At 45.6% G+C, this 24,738-nt stretch overlaps 1 protein-coding gene across 1 annotated transcript; it reads left to right on the top strand.

Moving 5' to 3' along the window:
- The first annotated feature begins 1,886 nt into the window (after positions 1-1,886).
- On the top strand, positions 1,887-24,738 carry LOC124606085 (noggin-like). The gene is made up of 4 exons (XM_047138050.1): positions 1,887-2,147; positions 9,849-9,989; positions 10,041-10,217; positions 21,691-24,738. Exons 1-4 carry the CDS (start codon positions 1,887-1,889, stop codon positions 22,243-22,245), a joined length of 1,134 nt encoding a protein of 377 aa, XP_046994006.1. The 3' UTR covers positions 22,246-24,738.

The raw sequence follows: 24,738 nt of genomic DNA, 5'->3' as shown, positions 1-24,738 counted from the left end.
TCCTTTACTACTTTAAGTGTCTCATTTCGTAATCTAATACCTTCAACATCACCCGACTTCATTCGACTACATTCCATTATCCTCGTTTTGCTTTTGTTGTTGTTCATCTTATATTCTTCAAGACACTATCCATTCCGTTCAACTGCTCTTCCAAGTCCTTTGCTGTCTCTGACAGAATTACAATGTCATCGGCGAACCTCAAAATTTTTATTTCTTCTCCATGGATTTTAATACCTACTCCGAATCTTTCTTTTGTTTCCTTCACTGCTTGCTCAATATACAGATTGAATAACATCGGGGAGAGGCTACAACCCTGTATCTGGACAAATATATTATACTAGAACTGACATGTGATTACATTTTCAAGGAATTTTGGTGCATAGATCCTGAGAAATCAGTACCCATAACAACCACCTCTGGGCGTAATAACGGCCTTGATGCGCTTGGACATTGAGTCAAACAGAGCTTGGATGGCGTGTACAGATACAGCTGCCCATGCAGCTTCAACACGATACCACAGTTCATCAAGAGTAGTGACTGGCGTATTGTAAACAGAACCTAGATTCATCCGAGAAAATGACGTTTTGCCATTCGTGCACCCAGGTTCGTCGTTGAGTACACCATCGCAGGCACTCGTGTGTGTGATGCAGCGTCAAGGGTAACCGCAGCCATGGTCTCGGAGCTGATAGTCAATGCTGCTGCAAACGTCGTCGAACTGTTGGTGCAGATGGTTGTTGTCTTGCAAACGTCCCCATGTGTTGACTCAGGGATCGAGACGTGGCTGCACGGTCTGTTACAGCCATGCGGATAAGATGCCTGTCATCTCGAGTGCTAGTGATACGAGGCCGTTGGGATCCAACACGGCGTTCCATATTAGCCTCCTGAACCCACCGTTTCCATATTCTGCTAACAGTCATTGGATCTCGACCAACGCTAGCAGCAATGACGCGATACGATAAACCGCAATCGCGATAGGCTACAATCCGACCTTTATCAAAGTCGGAAACGTGATGGTACGCATTTCTTCTCGTAACACGAGGCATCACAATAATGTTTCACCAGGCAAGACCGGTCAACCGCTGTTTGTGTATCAGAAATGATTGGATACTTTCCTCATGCAGCACGTTGTAGGTATCGGCACCGGCGTCAACCTTGTGTGAATGCTCTGAAAAGCTAATCATTTGCATTTCACAGCATCTTCTTCCTGTCGATTAAATTTCGCGTCTGCAGCACGTAACCTTGGTGGTGTAGCAATTTATATGGCCAGTAGTGTAGAAGCTCTTCTGTTTTACAGTAACAGTGTACTATGTTCTCATTCATTTACTGCTTTCAGTAGGTCGTACATAATAGAAAATAGAGCGTGGCAGGAGAGATATGTTTCTCTTGAGTGAAGATGGATAAATGCTCAGAGCTCTTAAGGTATGTATTTTAGAGTCCATGATTATTGGACATTTTTCTTTTTTCAGTCTGTATTATCACGTCTCAAAGTGTGGAACACTTTGTACATATTGAGGTCAGAGTACTTTAAACTTAATAGCAATGATCAAATTCTGAACAAACGTAGAGGAACTTAATGCGAACACGGAGAAGATGTGTTCTGGAAATAGGATGAAATGCGAACCTGGAATTTTCGGAATGCATCTTTTACGAGTTGACTCGTACGCAGACAGTTCTTAGAGGCACGGGTGGAAGATACGAAATAGTTCAGATCCGTAGAGGCTTCCATCGTGACGGAAGGATAATAAACAACAGCCATTCCACGGGGACGAAGGCCAGCACTAAGGCTTTTGAAATTCCTTTGTGGCCGTTATTTGTGGCGGCTGTTTGTTCTACAAAGTTAGACGCACTGCGGAGAGAGCTCGCATAAAGCGCGGTTAGCGGCGTAAATGAGTTGCGAGGCGCGAGTCAGATCCCGCACGTATAACTGTCCCCACGTGCGCGCGACCAGCAGCGGACTCGTTTACGAGGCTATAAGGCGGTCGGCGGCGCCTGCGCGCCGCTGTTTAGTCTGCCCGCCGGCGCCGGCTGGCCACCCGGTTGCCTCACGCGCCGCGCGCCGCAGGCATAACTCACGCGCCGCCTCGGGCAAAACAAGCGACGCCCCCGCGATCACAGAGTGTTGTCTGAGGTTACTTACGGCGTGCAAGGTGAGCTGAGAAAAAAGTGAATCTCTCCGCAAATAATAGAATGTCGTCTTAATAACAAATTGATTTGTGTGAATGACCTAAATATTTGTTACGTATAACGAAATTGCGAGGTACCCTCAGGGTTGGTACGGCTCTGGCCATCATCGTTGTGATATTCAGGATATTCAGACGTTTACGCACGTTTTATTTTACTATTCTTTGTTTGGTTTTGATGAGTGCTGATCTGCTGTCTTCAGATACCTGTTTGTTGTTTTTGTGGTCTTCAGTTAGAAGATTGGTATGATGCTTCTCTCCACACTAGTATATCCTGTGCAAACCTCTTCATCTGTTCATAAATACTTGACCCAAAAACTATACGCACATGCTTAATGTATTCATCACTCAGGCTCCCTCGACAGTTACTCCTACACTTCCCTACATTTAGAAATTGACGACTGCTTGATGCCTCAGGATGTCTCCTATTGACATATCCCTCCTTTAAGTCAAATTGTTTCATAAATTTCTTTTCCCCCCCAATTCCGTTCAGTACCTTGTCATTAGTTATCCGATCTACCCATCTGATCTTCAGTTCTACATCTACATCTACATACATCCTCCGCAATCCACCATATGGTGTGTGGCGGAGGGTACCTCGTACCACAATTACCATCTTCTATCCCTGTTCCACTCCCAAACTGAACGAGGGAAAAATGACTGCCAATATGCCTCTGTACGAGCCCTAATCTCTCTTATCTTATCTTTGTGGTCTTTCCGCGAAATATAAGTTGGCGGCAGTAAAATTGTACTGCAGTCAGCCTCAGATGCTGGTTTTCTAAATTTCATCAGTAGCGATTCACGAAAAGAACGCCTCCTTTTCTCCAGAGACTCCCACCCGAGTTCCTGAAGCATTTCCGTAACACTCCCGTGATGATCAAACCTACCAGTAACAAATCTAGCAGCCCGCCTCTGAATTGCTTCTATGTCCTCCCTCAATCCGACCTGATAGGGATTCCAAACGCTCGAGCAGTACTCAAGAATAGGTCGTATTAGTGTTTTATAAGCGGTCTCCTTTACATTTCAAAAATTTCTATTTTCTTACTGTCTAAACTGCGTTTCGCTTGTATGCTAAGCCACTTACCTTCAGAATAGATTTTCTATTAGCATGTTGTATCGTCTGTACTTCGGCCACTATCTTTTATTTTCCTCCCTAAATAGCAAAACTTAAATACTAATGTTGTCCGCCCCCGTTAGCTGAGTAGTCAGTGCGACAGAATGTCAGTCCTAAGGGCCCGGGTTCGATTCACAGCTGGGTCGGAGATTTTCTCCCCTCAGGGACTGGGTGTTTCATCTCCATCGACGTGCAAGTCGCCGAAGAGGCGTAAAATCGAAAGACTTGCACCCGGCGAACGGTCTACACGACGGGAGGCTCTAGTCACACGACATTCATTTTTTAACTCCTAATGGTCATGTATAATTTCCAAGTCCCTTCACCATCCGTCGATTTAATTTGACTTCAATCCATTACCCTTGTTTTATTTCTATTTATTTGTTTATTTTCTGTGTCCACCTTCTAATTTCTGTGCAAGACACTACCCATTTATTTCAGCTTCTGTTCCGAGTTCTTTGCCATCTCTTGCGCGATTATAATGATATCAACAAACCTCAAGGTTTTTATTTCTTCTCCCTGATCTTTAATTCCCCTTCCAAATTTCTCTTTGGTTTTCATTTAATACTTTCTCATTGTACAGAGTGTATAACATTGTGTTTAAATTACAGCCTGATCTCATTATTTTGTCAACCACTGCTTCCCTTTTGTATCATTGGACTGTTACAGCTGCAATCTGGTTTCTGTACAAGCTGTAAATAATTCTCCGTTCCCTATATTTGACCCTCCGACGTTGAGAATTTCGAACACTCCAGTCCAGTCAACAGTGCAAAAACTTTCTCTAGATCTACTAATGCTATCAACGTAGGTCTGCCTTTCTTTAATGTATCTTTTAAGATTCGCAGGGTCAGTATTGCTCTGCGTCTTCCTACATTTCTTTGGAACCCAAAGTGATTTCCTCGAGGTCGCTCGAGGTCGGCATCTACTATTTTTTCTATTATTCTATAATTCGTTTCAGTATTTTACATCCATTACTTATTAAACAGATGGTTTAAGCAGCTGCCTTCTCTCTTATTCGAATTATTACACTGATCATGAAGTCTGAGATTATTTTGGCTGTCTCACATATCTTGTACACCAGGTGAAATACGTAGTTTTGTCATTGCTGGATCTCCCAAGAATCTCCATAGCTTTGAGGGAAAATTCCTCTCTATGTAAACAAACTGGATAAAAAATTAGTCGCCCCGAATAAACATCACGCTAATGTCGTGTAACACCTCCTCAACAGGGCAAGGGAGGGAGTCCATCAGTCTCTTCCTGTATCTCATATTCAGCTGAAGCCTCGCATTTATAGTTAGGTCCTCCAACCAGATTGGGGGGATGTTGGTTGGTGTAATTCACACTCTGTTCAAAACAGTCCTAGACATGGGATTAAGGTAGCGTAATATAGCGAACCAAGGTGCCTATTGAGTATTCGTCGAAAAAGAAACGTATGCGTGCAGCTGTGTAAACAATGCTGTTGACATTTTGGGAGTGCCCACAGGCGATACAAGCGTTGTGGCAGTTTGTGAGTAACGTGAGTTCTTAATATACTATGCGTTAGTTGGCAGCGGGTCAGTTTAAGTGTATTGTAGTGGTCTATTTACCCAACGTACAACATCTGTGTAACTACTCTGTGGTAGTATTGTATCATCTCAATGAGTTAATATCTTAACGTCGAATCAAATGCTCTTGTCACATATAGTAGATGTAGAAATGTCGCTGTTTCTACGTTCAGTCAACTGAAAAGATTTAGTTCAACTGAAAAGATTTAGTTCATGGTCTGAACTGCATGATCATTAGACATTATCTTTGATAATAAATAGTGAGTGCTGCAAAAAGAAGTAGTTGTTTCGTGGATTCTGTTCCGTATGTTAATGTACCTCGTTTCCTGGAGCTAAAGGACGTTTTTTCACTCACTGTACCGCCTTCTGTTGGAGAAGCAAGTCGGATGTAGAAACTTGTTCAGAGTTGTCCACTGCGAAGGCCATCGACGTCAGCTTTTAAAAAAGAAAATTAAGAGAGACAGAATATTATGTTCGCATTGATTTATTGCCAAGCAGCGTGTTTAAGCACAATTTGTTCTCGTTTTATGCCTGTCAACACTTCTATTTCGGATGAGTAGGCATACGGCATCCACTGCTGTCAGTCTTACATTAGAAGTCAAAGAGTAAAAATTTATTACTTGGTAAAACTAAAGGCGAAATATTTACAGAAGACATCGCTTGCATATTCTGCATCAGTTGTGAAACAGACAAGGCGTGATGAACGAGATTCATTCATCATTACCTGTTACTAAAGGCAATTTTTATGTGAAAGAAATGTGACAGAAGATTTACTGAAGAATTTTCTTTGATAAAATACGTTGAATATATGTAACCCTTTTTGAAAATTAAACCATTAATTCAGATGGACTCCAATGAATTTTTAGATTACGTTACACGTAGGGAAACAGAAAAATCAAATCACTTGCATCATCTATCTCTGAAGCAGATTTTCAAAGTGTTGCTTGCTACCCGATAGACCTAACATTGGAGTGTGTTGGAACACAACTGTAGGAGTCTTAGTTCTACTAGAAGAATGCTGAAGCTGCTGTCTCGTATCAGACCAGATGCGGCTCTGAATTTTATCACACTAGTATTTGGTGCATTAACTTACAAAAACATTCTCAGTACTTAAAAATATAAAACACCGCTCAGACTTCAACCGAAAGTGCACATTGGACAGCGTAAGCCAGGAGATCAATATATAGCTCAACAACCTCCACTTTGCCGATTAAATGATTCTCTTCACAAGTATACTATCTAAAATTTGCAGTGGACATCGTATTTTAACGTTTTATTTAAAAGTTAAAACCATTCACAATTTGCTTCAAAGACAGTAATGATGCAAATAGTCCTTCCTCACTATCGGCGTCAAATGCAGGAAGTGGTCATTTGTGAGTGGTTAAATGATTTGCTTATGTATTTATTTAATTCATTTCGATCCTTTACGATGACAAGCGACTTCTTCAGTACGTATTTGTTCCTTCTTTCCAATACCTTTTCATTTTCCCGCACCTCGTGATTCCTCCTGCTCCTGTTACCTTAATTTTGATCCTATTACGCCCACCTATAATTTTCCACTGTTTCACAATAGCCGGACATGTCTTGCCTTACTGTGCAAGGATTTTTTATTTCAATCGTTTTCCAATCATCCCCTGACTTATTTCACATATTTGATACCATTCAAACATACTGCTTTACGTATCTTGGTCGATGTATTGTCGCTCATCTTCTTGATGCGTCCAGCAAATGTCAGTATTCTGTTTCGTGCCGCATATGGTGCCAATGTTATGCCCACCTGCGGCTATATCGTGAGTATAGAAAAGACATCTGACCAGTCTGTAGTGAATACGGCAGCAATCGCTAGTTTACCGACTTTGAACAAGGGATGAAAATCGATGCAAGTCGCATGTATCATAGCATATTGGAGATAACACAAAAGGTCTAGTTTCCGACATCAGAACTGTCTAACGTGGATCTTCAGTATCGCAAAGATACTTTTTCCTCGCGAGTACACCGCCACATCAGATGGCCACCGTTTTGAAGGTGGGCCGTCAGGAACCCATTTGTGCCAGGACTGTACGGAGACAAATACTCCGCACTGTTTTCAGCATCAGACAACCGAATGGTGTCGTAGTGCCTTCCCACGAACTCGGGCAATGTTTCTGCAGTATTGGGGACCTGTCTATTACACCGACGAAGAATCTGCCACAGGATACGGAATTTGATTGGTTCCACTAGCGATTCAGCAAAAGCCCTGAACACGGCAGTGTCTACGAGGTACACTGTCAAGTCACATTAACGCGACCCACCGTCCAAAGAGTAAATAAAGACTTTTGTGATGCGGGCCGCTGCAAGTAGCGACCATGGAGGTTCTGGAAGGTAGCATGACGGCTGTAGTGCAGTGGCCAGCTGCGCTAGGTTTCTTGGTTGAGAATCCATGATGCGAACAGCCCGATCGAGGTCGCCCCACAGATTCTCTGTTGGGTTTAGATCCGGGGAGTTTGGTCGTCAGGGGAGTAAAGTAAACTCATCCTGGTGCTCTTCGAACCACGCACGTACACTGCGAACTGTGTGACACGTTGCGTTATCCTGCTGGTAGATGGACATTTTTTGGGAATTTGTGGTAAGTTCCTGTGGGACCAAATTGCGGAGGTCATCGGTCCCTAGGCTTACGCACTACCTAACCTAACTTAACAACATACGCACGCAAGCCCGAGGGAGGACTCGAACCTCCGACGGGGGAAGCCGCGCGAACCATGACAATGCGCCTAAGACCGCACGAGTATCCTGCGCGGCTAGATGGACATGGCCCGATGTATTGTGTTGATCCATTGTGCCTTCCAGAATGACGTTATCACTGAGGGAATGCCACGAAAACATTCTCCAGACCACAAAGCTTCCTCCTCCGGCCTGGAAGCTTCCGACGATCGTTGCAACATGTTTGCTTTCAGACGTCTGACGCCGTACATATCAATGGCCGTCTGTCTGATAGAGCATAAAACGTGAATCATCTGGGGAGGCCATCTGACGCCATTCAGTAAACATTCGGAGGCAGTATTGACGTGCAAATTCCAGCCTTCGTCGCCGACGAACAGTTATCGGCATGGGTGCACGAACCAGGCGCCTGCTGCTGCAGCCCATATGCAGCAACTTGCTTTGGTGTCTTACAGTGATGTCCGCGTACGTCTTCGGCGGTACCGTGGTGAGCACAACCTGGAGGGCTGCGTAGTGGAGCGGAATAGCGGACGAACAGCAGGTGTGACGGTTTGGGACGCCATTGGTTTCAACAACCGATCTCGCACCGTACGTACTGTGGGCACTTTGAACAACAACCGGTACCTAATGGAGGTTGTGGATCCTGAGGTACTCCCCCTTCTTCAGGCATCTCCACAGGCCACGTTTCAACAGGACAGTGCCCGGCCACATATAGCGAAGAATGTACAGGCCTTCTTCGAAGAGCGACGGGTACCATTGCTTCCCTGGCCTCCACGTTCGCTAGGCATGTCGCCCATCGAACATGTCTGGGATATGGTTGGTCGGAGTCTGCTACGTCACGGTCCTCCAGCAACTGGTGTCACAGATCTGTGGCCACGGCGTATACGGTCCGACAGGGTCGGTGCAGAGCTGTCACACAAGGTGGAAACAGTACAGCGAGTGCCAGTATGCATCGTCGACGTCAAAGGAAGCATATCAGCATGTGAGCGAGTTCGAATGGGGCAGAATGATCGCTCTCCAGGAAACAGGGTTGTCATACCGTGACATTTCGGCTCGCACAGGGCATGCTGCTACGTCAGTGATGCATGTGTGGAAACTGCAGGGTCTGACTGATGACCTAAGACGTTAAGTCCCATAGTGGTCAGAGCCATGTGAACCATTTTTTGAAGCTGTGGCTAGAGGAAGGTCGTACGCAGCGACGAGCGGGAACTGGACCACGGAACATGGCCACAGCACGGCATGACTGTCATCTTGTTTGCATGGTCATTACGGACCGTACAGTATCATCCACAGTGTTGGCTCATCTCTGGAGTACTGCAACATGTGTGAACTTGTCTGCATTGACGATTTGTCGCCATCTGCTGCAGGCTGGACTGGTTGCACGCATGCCATTACGTCGGCTTCTATTGTACAGTAACCACAAGCTCGTCCGACTGCAATGGGCACGTGGACACCGTCACTGGAGTGTTGAGTGGCAACATGCAATCTTTTCAGATGAGTCCCGCTTCAACGTGTCCTACAGTGATGGTCGCATACGTGTCCAGCGATACTGTGGTGAGCGCAACCTGGAGGGCTGTATTGTGGAGCAGCATAGTGTACAAACAGCAGGTGTGCTGGTTTGGGGTGCCATTAGTTACAACAACCGATCTCGCCTCGTACGTATAGCTGGCACTTTGAACAGCAACCGGTACCTAACGGAGGTTGTGGAGCGTAAGGTACTCCCCCTGCTTCAGGTATCTCCACAGGCCAATGCCCAGCCACATACTGCGAGGAATGTACAGGCCTCCTTCGAAGAGCGACAGGTACCATTGCTTCCGTGGCCTGCACGTTCATCAGATATGTCGCCCATCGAACACGTCTGGGATATGGTCGGTTGGCACCTGGTGCACCAGGGTCCTCCACTAGCTGGTGTCACGGATTTGTGGGCTCGGATACAGACTGCGTGGAGGGAAATCCCTGAGGAACGTATTCAGAACCTTACTGATTCAGTGCCACGGCGTATAGGAGCTCTAATTGCAGCATATGGTGGCCACACGACATACTGAATAGTAGGGCTCAAAGGACATGTACAGATTTGAACAGGTAATCATTTGTTGCTTGTCATGTACCTGACCTGTGGTATTAAATTAATTGAATTCACGCGTTTCCTTCTTCGTGTTGCAGTTTCAACAAACGGTAGTGTATTTCGCGTATGGGGGCAAAATACTGTCTCTTCACAAGCATTTCACCGCTTGCTTTATTGTTTTCTATTTGAAGGATGTACAGGCGGAGTTTGTAAGGAGCTGGTTACAAACCTCTTGCTCGGTATGTGTGCAGATGGAGCTGCTGTGGACGTGGTGCCTGTGGCTGGTGCTGGCGACGGCGGCGGCGGATGCGCACCTGCACGCCCACGCGCGGGCGCACCCGCACGACCGGCGACTGGAGGCGGAGGCCTACGGCTACGACCACAACCGGACGGCCGGCGCGGGCGCGGGCGCGGGGGCGGCGGCGGGCCGCGTGTCGCGGCGCGGGCTGTCGCCGGAGGACGCGGGGCTGAAGCCGTCGCCGCCGGGCGACGAGTACCCGCTGCCCGAGGAGCCGCGGGACGCCAGCCTGGACCCCAGGCCGCAGGACCTCAACGAGACGGCGCTGCGGGCCCGCCTCGGCGTGCACTTCGACCCCTCCTGCATGAGCATCACGCCCGTCGTGAGTACCGCAAACGCACTATGACTTCAGCTCCACCTGATACCCCACTCCAAACCTCTACCTGCCTTAAGCAGTGACTAGTTACAGTAATACGACCTCAGGACACGACGAAATTTTCTCTTATGGCTTTTTTGAACACTGCAATAGTAAACGGACCAGTCATATTAGGGGGAACCAACATTGGGGCAGACTGGTTGACTTTTGCGGATGACTTGACGACTCTACAGGGTCTGACAAAAAAGTGAAGCACCGATGAGATATGGTTGGATGTCTGTGTAACTTCGTATTCACACACGCCGTCGGCAGGTATGTACACTACTGGCCAATAAAACTGCTACACCAAGAAGAAATGCAGATGATAAACGGGTATTCACTGAACAAATATATTATACTAGAACTGACATGTGATTACATTTTCATGCATTTTGGGTCCATAGTTCCTGAGAAATCAGTACCCAGAACAATCACCTCTGGCTGTAATAACGACTTTGATACGCCTGGGCATTGAGTGAAACAAACCTTGGATGGCGTGTACAGGTACAGCTGCCCATGCAGCTTCAACACGATACCACAGTTCATCAAGAGTAGTGACTGGCGCATTGCGACGAGCCAGTTGCTCGGCCACCATTGACCAAACGTTTTCAATTGGTGCAAGATCTGCAGAATATGCTGGCCATGGCAGCAGTCGAACGTTTTCTGTATCCACAAAGGCCCGTACAGGACCTGCAACATGCGGTCGTGCATTATTCTGCTGAAACGTAGGGTTTCGCATGGATCGAATGAAGGGTAGAGCCACGGTTCGTAACACATCTGAAATGTAACGTCCACTGTTCAAAGTGCCGTCGATGCGAACAAGAGACGACCGAGACGTGTAACCCTCGCCACCCGATACCATTACGCCGGGTGATACGCCAGTATGGCGATGACGAATACACGCTTCCAATGTGCGTTCAACGCGATGTCGTCAAACACGGATGCGACCATCATGATGCTGTAAACATAACCTGGATTCATCCGAAAAAATGACGTTTTGCCAATCGTACACCCATATTCGTCGTCGAGTACACCATCGCAGGCGCTCCTGTCTGTGACGCAGCGTCAACGGTAACCGCAGCCATGGTCTCCGAGCTGATAGTCCATGCTGCTGCAAACATCATCGAACTGTTAGTGCAGATTGTCTTGCAAACGTCCCTATCTGTTGACTTAGGGATCGAGACGTGGGTGCACGATCCGTTACAGCCATGCGGATAAGGTGCCTCTCATTCGACTGCTGGTGATACGAGGCCGTTGGGATCCAGCACGGCGTTCCGTGTTACCCTCCTGAACCCACCGATTCCATATTCTGCTAACACTCATTGGATCTCGACCAACGCGAGCAGCAATGTCGCGATACGATAAACCGCAACCGCGATAGGCTACAATCCGACCTTCATCAAAGTCGGAAACGTGATGGTACGCATAACTCCTCCTAACGCGAGGCATCACAACAACGTTTCATCAGGCAACGCCGATCAACTGCTGTTTGTGTATGAGAAATCGGTTGGGAACTTTCCTCATGTCAGCACGTTGTAGGTGTCGCCACCGACGCCAGCCTTGTGTGAATGCTCTGAAAAGCTAATCATTTGCATATCACAGCATCTTCTTCCTGTCGGTTAAATTTCGCGTCTGTGGCACGTCATCTTCGTGGTGTATTAATTGTAATGGCCAGTAGTGTAAATACTTTAGAGTCACAATTCTCTGTCGCAGCTAGAACAGCAGACAGTTGGGATTAGAGCTGTTCGTCTTCAGTTTCGGTACTGGACCCGATGGGATATACACAAAGAGCGTGAACAGCGTCGATATTGAGCGGCCAATGTGAAGTACACTTTGATGCCACGTACTCGTGCAAGCCAGCGTTATCAGCACCTGACAGAGTTTGAAAGGAGACTCGTTGTGGTTTTCTATTTAGTCGACCTCTCGAATTGTTCAGTATCGAGATTCGTGGGGCATTCAGAAGTTACAGTGACCGATTGTAGGATTACATGGGAAAGTAAAACTTCCTTCCAGATTAAAACTGTGTGCCGGACCGAGATTCGAACTCGCGACCTTTGCCCTTCGCGGGGAAGTGCTCTACCATCTGTGCTACCTAAACACGAAACTCGCCCCATCCTCACAGCTTTACTTCTGCCAGTACCTCGTCTCCTACCTTCCAAACTTAACAGAAGCTCTCCTGCGAACCTTGCAGAACTAGCACTCCTGAAAGAAAGGATATTGCGCAGACATGGCTTAACCACAGCCTGGGGGATATTTCTAGAATAAGATTTTCACTCTGCAGCGGAGTGTGCGCTGATATGAAACTTCCTGGCAGATTAAAACTGTGTGCCGGACCGGGACTCGAACTCTGGACCTGTGTAACCCGAGTTCGAGTCTCGGTCCGGCACACAGTTTTAACTGCCAGGAAGTTTCATATCAGCCCTCACTCCGCTGCACAGTGAAAATCTCATACATGGGAAAGTGACGGCTGTCATACATGTCGTCAGGGTTCCAGTCGACCACGTCTGACCACCCCAAGGAAGGTTCCCCGTATTGTGCACCATCACACCTCTTTGCATCCGCATCTGGCGCCAGAGAACAAGTAATGGAGTCTCTCCAGCACTCTACACCATCCCGCACCAGACCACGGAATCACGATCCCATGCATCGAGTACAGTTAATCACAGTCTTGACGAGTGCGTTTGCAGCAGTGCCGTGGCGTTGAAGCATGGACGGATGGTGAATAACATCACAGCGTGTTGGACCAATGTCGGCAAATATGGGAGGTGACCTCTGGGCACGTTCCATTTTCCCACGTTTTGGAGAAGCACAGTCATATTACTCCTGGCGTCATGCCTTGGGTAGCTTCCAGGTGACAGCTGATAGTGCTTTAGGTAATTCTAAGAGCACAGCGGTACATCTCGGACATCCTGTGTCCTCATGTGTTACTGCTCATGCGATAGTCTCATCACGCCATTTTTCAACAAGAAAAGGCTCGTCCACGCATGGCACATGTCTCTATACACTGTCTGATTGATGTTGTCCAGCAAAATCTCCAAATCGGTCCCTGATGCAAGGTAGGATCAGCTCTTATGTCAAATCCGTCTTAGTGGCAGTATCCAGGATATGAAGTGTCAGATACAAAAGTTATGGGCCAGCTTCCCTGAGGACAAGATACAATTGCTTTGTGATACCTTTCCCAACCGATTCAGTGCATGCTTCCAGGTCAGAGGGATGCTATGTCATACAGATAGGTGGGCGCATAACAGCTAAGTTCTTTGTAAATTTGATTAATTTTTGTAATGGCAAAATAGTATCAGATAGCATCTCAACCTGTGAAGTTTCATTTCGTTTCCTCGCTCCCTTTGTGTGCTTCACCTTTGTTTATCGAGAAGAATGTGACAAAACATTCAGATAGCGGAAAAACTAAAGAAACGGCAGAAAGAGTAGGGCTTCAAATATTAAAATATTATCAGGAAAAGCAAAATGCATGTGTAGGAATAACCTGGTGCCACAAATTCTAAAACATATACACAGAAAAGTTGAGACACTTTCTGAGTTACAATATTTATATGAAACTGTGTAGGAACCTGGCCTATAAAAGATTGGTTACGAGGTTCGCTGTCACAAAATGAAAACGATCTTCAGACTCAAAAAGACATCTATAACAGAGAATGCATCTCAAAATACATAAAACTGGTACACTGCTACACTGTCATCAAACCATAGTATGTTTTGGGGGCTGAAACACTCGTTTTAAATAGAAAGAGTTTCATAGAAGAAATCAAGGAAAGAGAGCGAAAATTTTGGGTCTAAATTATACTGAAGACTATACATAAGGACTGTTGTTGTTGTTGTTGTTGCGGCCTTCAGTCCAGACAGTGGTTTGATGCAGCTCTCCATGCTACTCTATCCTGTGCAAGCTTCTTCATCTCCAAGCAACTACTGCACCCTACAGCTTTCTGAAGCTGCTTAGTGTATTCCTCTCTTGGTCTCCATCTACGACTTTCACCCTCCCCGCTCTCCAACATGAACTTGATGACCCCTTGATGCCTCAGAGCATGTCCAACCACCCGATTCCTTCTTCTAGTCAAGTTGTGTAACAAATTCCTCTTCCCCGAAATTCTATTCGATGCCTCCTCATTAGTTACACTATCTACCCGCCTATTCTTCAGCATACTACTGTAGCTTATTTCTAAAGCTTCTATTCTCTTCTTGTCGAAACTATTTATCTTTCATATCCATACATGGCTACACTCCATACAAATATCTTTAGAAAAGACTTCCTGACACTTAAATCTATACTCGGTGCTAATAAATTTCTCTTCTTCAGAAACGCTTTTCTTGCCATTGCCAGCCTGCATCTTATATCCTATCTACTTCGACCATCATCAGTTATTTTGCTCCCTAAATAGCAAAACCCATCTACTACTTTAAGTGTCTCATTTCCTAATCTAATTTCCTCACCATCACCTGATTTAATTAGACTCAATAATAATAAAACAGTATCAACTTTAATAATGCACTGTCAGCTTTCATTGCCAGCACTTATTTCAGTTAAAGGTAATCGATCGTTACTCTGTTGGTGGAAGGTCAGCATCCATATTTCATTTTACTTAACTCCTCCGTTTCTGTTGAAATTGTCAATGTGTTTGTCAATTTCTGTTATCGCTCTATACAAGGTGGAATGATATAGCGTTGTATTGGAAATTGTTATTATATTTATTTATCATATTTCATGGCCTGTGTTTCGAAAAGCAAATTCCACTACGGGCAATTTAGCGGTTTATCCAAAACGACAGTACCACTTAAGTGTAGATAATCGAATGCTACCAATTCTTTTTTTGGTCCTAATTCCAAATAATGTGATCTAAGGGTTCCAATGTACACTTGGTCACAACTACAAGCACATGTGTAAACGCCAGCTGTTGCTAGAGTATGACTTAACATCCTTTGCAGTCTTGAGGCGTTCATTATTTTCCTCATGGGTTTAAAAATCTCTTCAGCCCAACTGTTGAGAAAGATTTCCCAAGTAGGATCAGTAGCCTTGTTACTAAAAGGGAGGAAAACACAATGATAATTTCAACAGAAGAGAACGGATAAAATAAAATACAGTTTGAATGCTGACTTTGTGTCCACAATGTACCGTTTGATTACCTTTAATCGAGAACGAAGCCATCGGCCCGAGATAATCACATGTCTGGCATCACGCGAAGAATTGTGGTGCCCGCTATGCAGCTCTATAAATTAGGGTCCTCTCAAGGTTTGGATGCAGTTGCCGATTTATCTCTGGAGATGTACCCCGCCGATAGGGATCCAAAGTCAGTGAATAGCTGTATACATTGACCACGGTTGGAGGCCGGAAGTTTTAACTGAAGTAAAAACCGGTACATGGAAGTGTACTTTGCAACCGACTATCTTTGACAAGGTATAACCTTCACATCCGATCCCTTCTTGACTTTACCTTGATCAAAACCGATTATCTGAAGGTTGGCGAAAATACCAATAGGGGATCTGGAGTTTGGAGACAGTAAGCTCAGGGATGTAAGACTTCTATCTGGGGTTATCATATCATCAAACGCAAAAGTTGAAGATGACATAAATGATAAAGTAGGGAAAGTCAAGAGGCTCGTATGTCAGCTGAACTGGATCCTTTGGAATAACGAGCTAATAAAAAGGACCAAACGGGAGATTATCAAAGATAGTTCAAATGGCTCTGAGCGCTATGGGACTTAACTTCTGAGGTCATCAGTTCCCTAGAACTTAGAACTACTTAAACCTAACTAACCTAACGACATCACACACATCCATGCCCGAGGCAGGATTCGAACCTGTGACCGTGGCGGCCGCGCGGTTCCAGACTGTAGCGCCTAGAACCGCTCGGCCACTCCGGCCGGCGGGAGATTATCGTTTAGGTGTTGAAAACATCACTTCGTCCAGAGCAGAAACATGGTCCATCCTGGATCATGTATAAATATAGAATACTGAATTAAAATTATAAAAATTAAGTGAATAACTGGTGGAATGCATGTTTATTTGCTGTCGTTATTTGTGTCAAAGTTAAATCACGAAACATTAAACACCATATACTCAGGATATATCTACGACTTACGTCTCATTCCATTAACTAGACTGAATATATATATATATATATATATATATATATATATATATATATATATATATATATAATGTGAAATTCGACTGCAAAAGTAATTACAGTGAATGTGTTAACGACTACAGTTAAGCTGCTTACTAATAAGTTGAATCTTTTTTCCAAAGTTTTTGCACTACAAATTTAATTTAAGTTTTATTATTAACGTCCTGCGGTATGTTAACATTTTAATGCTTAGTTAATTTTCTGAAATGCACTAATTCAGTGACGGTCGTGTTTTGATGTAAGTAGCAGACACGCTACTATTCTTCATACTTGTCGACAAATTGTTTTATGGTATCATACTACAAACGTCATGCAAATCCACGAAGACTAAATCGTTCTCTATCACTCTGGCAATTGTCTTCTTTTTTAGGATTCTGTAATGTGAATATTTCATCAATACATGAGCGCTCTGATATAAAACCATGCTATTCTTCAACTATTGTAACCTTCATATCAATTCTTTCTTTTAAGATTATCACATATAGTCGTCCTAGCTCTACAGTAATTTCTGCGGTCCTGTTTATTGTCCTTCTTATAGATGAAGTAATAACAAGCTTTTACCATTCTCTGGGTACCTGGTTCTCTTTGAAGCACTTATTATACAACTAGTCTTTTCCCCACAGCTTCGCTCACGTATGTATTTGACACATGCATTGCACACATGTCCCCCTTCGCCCTCTCTTTGCCTACCTCTTCCTCCACCCTCAATATCTTTGAACATCTCATCCCTCCCCCCCCCCCTCTATCTGTCCACCTCCCTCTTCCCCGCTGTCATTGTCGCTCCTTCTCTCTGACCATGTCTTCCTCCCCATCCACCTAACCATATCCATTACCTGTCTCTCTGTTCATCTCTTCCTGCCCCTACTTTCTTTTCAACCTGCCCAGTACCCATATACACCTTCACCTGCCTCCTACATCACCCCTTCTTCCTGTCTCCCTGTCTACTTTCTCCTCCCCACTTTCTGTATCTTTTCTCTGTCCATCTTATCTGCCTTCCTTCTTTGTCCATATCATCCTCCTTACGCTCTCTCTGTCCATCTACTCAATCTCCCCTTTCTCTGTCTACTTCATCCTCTCCTCCCCTCTGTTACTATCCATCTCATCTCTCCCTCTCTGCTGAATTGTACTTATCTAGACACGTAGCCCCTTCCAAAACAGATCGATAATGGCAGCTGATACTACTCCCATGACAAACCAATCATGCATGGTAGCCTACACACCAGGGATTTGAAAACCGTTTTTGCCTCTGAAGTGTAGGCTGCCCTGCCGTGCGGTTCTAGGCGCTACAGTCTAGAGCCGAGCGACCGCTACGGTCGCAGGTTCGAATCCTGCCTTGGGCATGGATGTGTGTGATGTCCTTAGGTTAGTTAGGTTTAATTAGTTCTAAGTTCTAGGCGACTGATGACCTCAGAAGTTAAGTCGCATAGTGCTCAGAGCTGTTTGAACCATTTGTAGGCTGCCCTACAAAGCAGGATTGATAAGGGAGGACTATACTGCTGGAAACCCCTAGAAACTAATGAAAGCCAAAATGTTTATTGCTTACTACTTTTCCATCATTCATGCAATAAAAGTACCATATGAGGCATGACGATATAATTGATTACTTCTTTACTACCAAATGAATTCGTGACACATTATATAGAAAGTCTGCACATATAAAATTAAATTTAACTGCAAAATTTTATCACCGTATGACATATAGTTCAATAGTTCAGGAGATATAGCGTCTTAAGCAGTGACAAGAGTGAAAAACTTCCGCATTATGGCTCACGTTTAAATTTATTACATCTTTGCTATAACTCTACTAGTAATAAATTTTGCGGAGAGTATCCTGTGTTGCGCTGAATGTACCTAAAAAATTATGTCATTGTAAAACACATCATTCAAGAGACATGACGTAGTAAACGTTAAGCACAAGGCCGGACGCTGCATGGTACGAGCTTGGACGCCCAGATATAAAAAACAGTACCTGGGCAATGCTGGGTTTCTTCGCTATGAAGGATGATTTTTCCACCGTGTACAAACTCTAGGGATTATTCGAAGAAAAAAGGTCTATGAACTCATGTGCGGAAATGCATAGTTTCCATGCTACAGATGAGTTATTCAGTCATACTTTGTTACAGAGACTGCGGTCTAATACGTGCTGTACCATGCAGCCACAGTTGTAGTATGCATGGTTTTCTTCTAGAGGGTAGTACTGTTCCTCATACGTCATGCCCTAGCGCCCTCTCCTTCCAAAGTAACTGGTAATGTCGTGTGCCAGCCACTTCTGTTGCTGATTCGCCTTGCAGTGGATGTGACACAGCGTTGCACACAATGGTTCCGTATTCAAATCGAGAGTTGCCGACATGGTGTTTACTTGCGGAAACGCAAATGGCAACGCGTGGCGGACAGCAAGGTTGTATCAGGAGACCTTGCCCGCCGACTAGAACCACAGCATTCAATATTTGCAACAGTGTTTCTCCGTTTGTGTGAGACAAGGTCGTATCAGAAAGCAGAAAATCATAAAGGACGTACCCGAAATGTTGGGACCTCAGGCTTGGAGGAAAATGCGGTTAACACTGTGGAAGAGGACCGCCGTGCCAGTACCAGACTGTTGGCCCGCGAGTACAGGGTAAGACAGACTACCGTGTGGAACAATCTCCACGACAATTGTTACTACCACCTTACAGCATGAGCAGGGCTCACTAACGGTAGACTTTCCACATCGGGAGCAGTTGGCTCTGGTTTCTTCACCAACCATGATGCCGGGATTTCTGTCATCTATCCTACTCAGAGATGAGGCCACCTTTACGCGGAGTGGTATCTTGAAGTTTCATAATAGTCATCTGTGCGACAGTATGCAGAACCTTCAAGGTATGGTAACACCGAATCATCAGCATCGGTGCAGCCGGAATTTGAGGGTCGGGATAATTGGCGACCGTATTTTGGGACCAGTCCTCCTTCCACGTCGCCTAACAGGCCGGAACTATCGGGGCTTCTTGCGGGTGACTTTGTCTCCCTTACTGGAAGAAGTGACATTGATTATTCGAGGGGCTATGTGGCTGCTACATTCTGGCACTCCAGGCCACTTCGCAGTTAACGTCCGGACACATCTCGATATTGTCTTCCCCGTTCAGTGGATCGGTCGAGGGGGTCCAGTTTCAAGGCCTGGTCGTTCACCGGACCTCAACCCTTGCGATTTCTGGTTATGGGGCCATCTCAAATGTATCGTTTATGCAGAGCCCACTCCAGATGAGGAGACACTGGATCAGCATATTCATACTGGCTTCGATGCTATTCGGATTCAGCCTGACCGATAACGTGCGGGACAGAACATGCCACGGAGCGTACTCACGTGCGTTGAGGCGCATGGAAAGCATTTTCAACACATACTGTAGCAGTGGCAGCATGGTACAGCGCCTATTAGAGCGCACTCTTTGTAACAAAGTATGACTGAATAACTCATCTTTAGCATGGAAACTATGCATTTCCGGATATAAATTCATTATACTTTTTTTGTACCGCATCCTCTTAACGATCAATCAAATGGTTCAAATGGATCTAAGAACTATGGGACTTAACATCTGAGGTCATCAGTCCCCTAGACTTAGAACTACTTAAACCTAACTAACCTAAGGAGATCACACAAATCCCTGCCCGAGGCAGGATTCGAACCTGCCACCGTAGCAGCAACACGGTTCCGGACTGAACCGCTCAGCCACAATGGCAGGCCAAAGGATTAATCCCTAGAGATTGTACAAGATGAAAAAAATCACCCAGCATATTGGGCCAAGATATTCACAACCATAAGAGTTGCCTTTATTTACTCTATGTACACTACTGGCCATTTAAATTGCTACACCACCAAGATGACGTGCTGCACACGCGAAATTTAATCGACAGGAAGAAGATGCTGTGATATGCAAATGATTAGCTTTTCGGAGCATTCACACAAGGTTGGCGTCGGTGGCGACACCAACAACGCACTGACATGAGGAAAGTTTGCAACGGATTTCTCATACACAAACAGCAGTTGACCTGCGTTGCCTGGTGAAACGTCGTTGTGATGCCTCGTGTAAGGAGGAGAAATGCGTACCATCACGTTTCCGATTTTGACAATGGTCGGATTGTAGCCTATCACGATTGCGGTTTATCGTATCGCGACATTGCTACTCGCGTTGGTCGAGATCCAATGAGTGTTAGCAGAATATGGAATCGGTGGGTTCAGGAGGGTAACACGGAACGCCGTGCTGGATCCCAACGGCCTCGTGTCACCAGCAGTCGAATGAGAGTCATCTTATCCGCATGGCTGTAACGGATCGTGCACCCACGTCTCGATCCCTAAGTCAACAGATAGGGACGTTTGCAAGACAACAACCATCTGCACTAACAGTTCGATGATGTTTGCAGCAACATGGACTATCAGCTCGGAGACCGTGGCTGCGGTTGCCCTTGACGCTTCATCACAGCCAGGAGCGACGAACCTGGGTGCACGAACGGCAAAACGTCATTTTTTCGGATGAATCCAGGTTCTGTTGCATCCGTGATTGGCGACATCGCGGTGAACGCACATTGGAAGCGTGTATTCGTCATCGCCATACTGGCGTATCACCCGTCGTGATGGTATGGGGTGCCATTGGTTACAAGTCTCGGTCACCTCTTGCTCGCATTGACGGCACTTTGAACAGTGGACGTTACATTTCAGATGTGTTACGAGCCGTTGCTCTACGCGTCATTCGATTCCTGCGAAGCCCTACATTTCAGCAGGATAATGCACGACTGCATGTTTCACGTCCTGTACGGGCCTTTGTGGATACAGAAAATGTTCGACTGCTGCCCTGGTCAGCACATTCTCCAGATCTCTCACCAACTGAAAACATCTGGTCAATGGTGGCCGAGCAACTGGCTCGTCACAATACGACTCTTGATGAACTGTGGTGTCGTGTTGAAGCTGCATGGACAGCTGTACCTGTACACGCCATCCAAGCTCTGTTTGACTGAATGCCCAGGCGTATCAAGGTCGTTGTTACGGCCAGAGGTGGTTTTTCTAAGTACTGATTTCTCAGGATCTATGAACCCAAATTGTTGACGTCTCATTTGTAGTATAATATCTTTGTCCAATGAATACCCGTTTATCATCTGCATTTGTTATTGGTGTAGCAAATTTAATGGTCAGTAGTGTATATTCCATCCCAATGATTTCTCATTTTTCATATGCTTGAAAGCTTCACGAATTTATTGCGTGGTACTAAATATTGTAGTGTAGCCCGCATAGCGCACGTGTGGTACGGCGACATGAAGTGTGACGTGCTGTTGCAGGCGCCGGACGGCCGTGGCCACCACGGGGGTGGAGGCAGGGCGCACCCGGGCGGCAAGACCAAGGGTCGTGCGCACGGCAGGCACCACGGCGAGGCGGCGGCGCCCGGCGAGTTCCCCTTCCGGCGCAACAAGCACGGCCGCCTGGTGCCCGTGGGCGAGATGCCCGAGGCGCTGCACAAGCTCAACCTGCGCTACTTCAAGCTGCCCAACGGCACGCGCGTGCGCACCAACTACCCGGCCAAGTTCCGCAAGAAGCTGCAGCACTTCCTGTGGGCGTTCACCGCCTGCCCCGTGGAGCACGAGTGGCGCGACCTGGGCGTGCGCTACTGGCCGCGCTTCCTGCGCCTCGGCCACTGCGCCGCCGGCGCCGCCTCCTGCTCCATCCCTCCCGGCATGCACTGCCGCCCCGACGCCAAAATTGAGAAGAAGCTGCTCAGCTGGCGCTGCCTCGGCCGCCCGCCCAGCGACCGCCACTGCCAGTGGATGGACTTCAGCATGTTCATCGTCGAGAGCTGCACCTGCGCCTGCCCCAAGAACGACAGCACGCACGACTGAGCACCGCCCTCCCGCGTCCCGGACCCCATACATCACTCGCACACTTACGGCTCCGCACCAAGTTCGTTTCCCTCCTCTCGAAAATTCCTTCAAATAAAGCGCTCTGCGCTGCATCCACGTACCACATCTCTGCTTTGTACTGGCTGTGAGCTACGTACCAAATGCTATCGATCAATAGATTGACTTACAGACATTCTCTGTATTTACCTTTTTAATACTCGTCCACGACATGCATTTAACAATACAATCGTCTTCATTCGCTCGAGCGAGGAAATTCAGCAGTGAACTGATAACCTCCTGATACTCTGCCTTGTTATCTTCTCACTTGTTGTACCGTAGCTTTCTAACAGGGGTGTCTACCTGCTACTGGTAACACACTAATAACACAAACTTCTCCTGTACATCTTCCACGAGTCGATTCTTGTATCCAATTGGTCATTACATATTTCGGCTATCCATTACGCCGTATCGTTGAATGGAAGCACTCGAACATACGAGGTAAATTACCAACCACTAGTCCCTTTAATATTGCATCTCCCCCCCCCCCCCCCGCCCTCCCCTCTCTCTCTCATTCCCTCTGTCTTCCTAACTCTCTCATGGGGAAGACCGCATCTTTATGGAGAAGCCGAAAGCCGTGTTTCATTCATCGCCGATCCTCTGTATATAGTCCCGCCCCTGTCCCGTTGTAAGTATTACGTTCAGTACACTAACTTATTCAAAGAAAAAGAAAAGAAAACATTACCTTCTCACAGTGACGCGAACGTCTCGAGCTCGTAGCACGTGAAATGCTACAACTGCTAGCTCACGTTACGGAGAAGCAGTAGTGACTCAGTCGGTGCAAACAGTGCGATGTCTTTTCGCGAATATGAGGCTACTATTGATATAGAGGACATTGCGCTGCGTGGTGTTTCTGACACTGGACGGTGTGTGGCGTGCAGTCGTCTTCCACCGGGACACGCTCGCTGCCTTCGGGACTGTGACGAAGGCCAGCGCCTTTGCAGATAAGAAGACAGTGAGCGCTGCCCAGAGCGACGAGTGCAGTGTATCCAGGAAATCTCCAAACTTGCTCTGTCAAAGTGAAACCAGAGTCTTCAGCTGGAATAATTTTACTACTTTCTACTGTGTAATTTATGTACTATTTACTCTCTGACCCATGACAAACACGCTGCTGCCGCAGTCTGCCCGCTTGATTTAGACCTAATCACGCCGTAGCACTCTGAACTGTCATGGATATGTATTAAACTACCTGTCGGCGTACTTTGCGGTGCATTTAACATCCTTTCCAATGTTGTACGGTAACCATTAATCACACTCGTAATTTGTATGTGATGGGACTACTTAAACTAAAGTACTAAAATGCCTGCTAAACGCTGCAATACCAGCTCTTGTAACCATTAAGTCATTCAGCAACCTTTAAATGTAGGCTGTGTTGTATTAGTGGATGCAGTGCGTCTTCAGTTTGAGTAGTTCACAAGTACAATCATCTCAAGTTGTGACATGCATCTGGGAACTGTAGCGCAACGTTTTTCATAATAAGTGCAAATTAGTAAACATTGTTTTTCTGTTAACCTAAGCTATATAGATTTTTGAGCAATAAAGTCTCTGTAATGAACTTACAAGCCAGGGAGGCACAGTAAGACAACGCAATTCAAATTCCAAGTGCACTTTGTTGCTTCGGCAAGAGCTTGGAGCAAAAAACAAATGTCTTCCACGTTCATTTCGACTGATATTTGTAGCAATTCGTGCATTACAGATACATAGTTTTCTATGCTACCATCACATCTCGCAATTTTATGATATTCCATATAACAATTCTCAGTCGAGGTACTTTTTGCACGTAGCTGTCTATTAAGGGCTACGTTTGCGCACAATTTATCTCCACATATAAAGTGTAATTACGTCAGTATCTTCGGTCTTTTTGAAAATATGTCTTAGAACTGCTACTTTGTGTATTTACCACAAGATGATGATGGCCGACCGTCAAAGAAAGAAGTATGTGACTGGTAAAGAAAAACACACATACACAAACATAAACTGTACCATGCTCGCAGTTAGTGTTTCCTCGGCTGGAGGATATGTGAGTTTACACTGTTTCATTTGCAAATGTTCTCCAATCGAATTATTGAAAACATTCCTGTATTAGTAATTACTGTAAATAGTTTAAATCAGTAAGCTTGAACGTATCTTTTTAGTTTCAATGTTCTACTTCTTCATGTACAAATTATGTTATAGTACTCAATACCTTTAAGATTTATCTAAATAACAGTCATTAAGTACGTTGTAAGATGTGTATTATATACAGCTCGCGCCCTAATGATAAATATAACATTGTACATAGTTACTGTCATTGTGCTGATGTTTTATTATGTACTTACAGATACTCCGTATACATCCAGTCCATGTAAACTTACAAGACACGTTTAGTGGTGTACACTAATTGTAACATACCAAAGGTTTAAGACACTACTTAATATAACTTATTAAAAAAGCCTA

This window comes from Schistocerca americana, chromosome 3 (assembly GCF_021461395.2).
Source record: "Schistocerca americana isolate TAMUIC-IGC-003095 chromosome 3, iqSchAmer2.1, whole genome shotgun sequence".
In the NCBI taxonomy this organism is placed as follows: Eukaryota; Metazoa; Arthropoda; class Insecta; order Orthoptera; family Acrididae; genus Schistocerca; species Schistocerca americana.
This window is presented reverse-complemented; position numbering and strand designations above follow the sequence as displayed.

Bases quoted from the DNA above. Each gene is read 5' to 3' on its own strand.
- LOC124606085 (XM_047138050.1), top strand. From the start codon at position 1,887: ATGAGTTGCGAGGCGCGAGTCAGATCCCGCACGTATAACTGTCCCCAC. The intron at 9,990-10,040 runs GCCGGCGCGGGC...GTGTCGCGGCGC, and splicing joins GCTACGACCACAACCGGACG to GGGCTGTCGCCGGAGGACGC. The intron at 10,218-21,690 runs GTGAGTACCGCA...GTGCTGTTGCAG, and splicing joins GCATGAGCATCACGCCCGTC to GCGCCGGACGGCCGTGGCCA.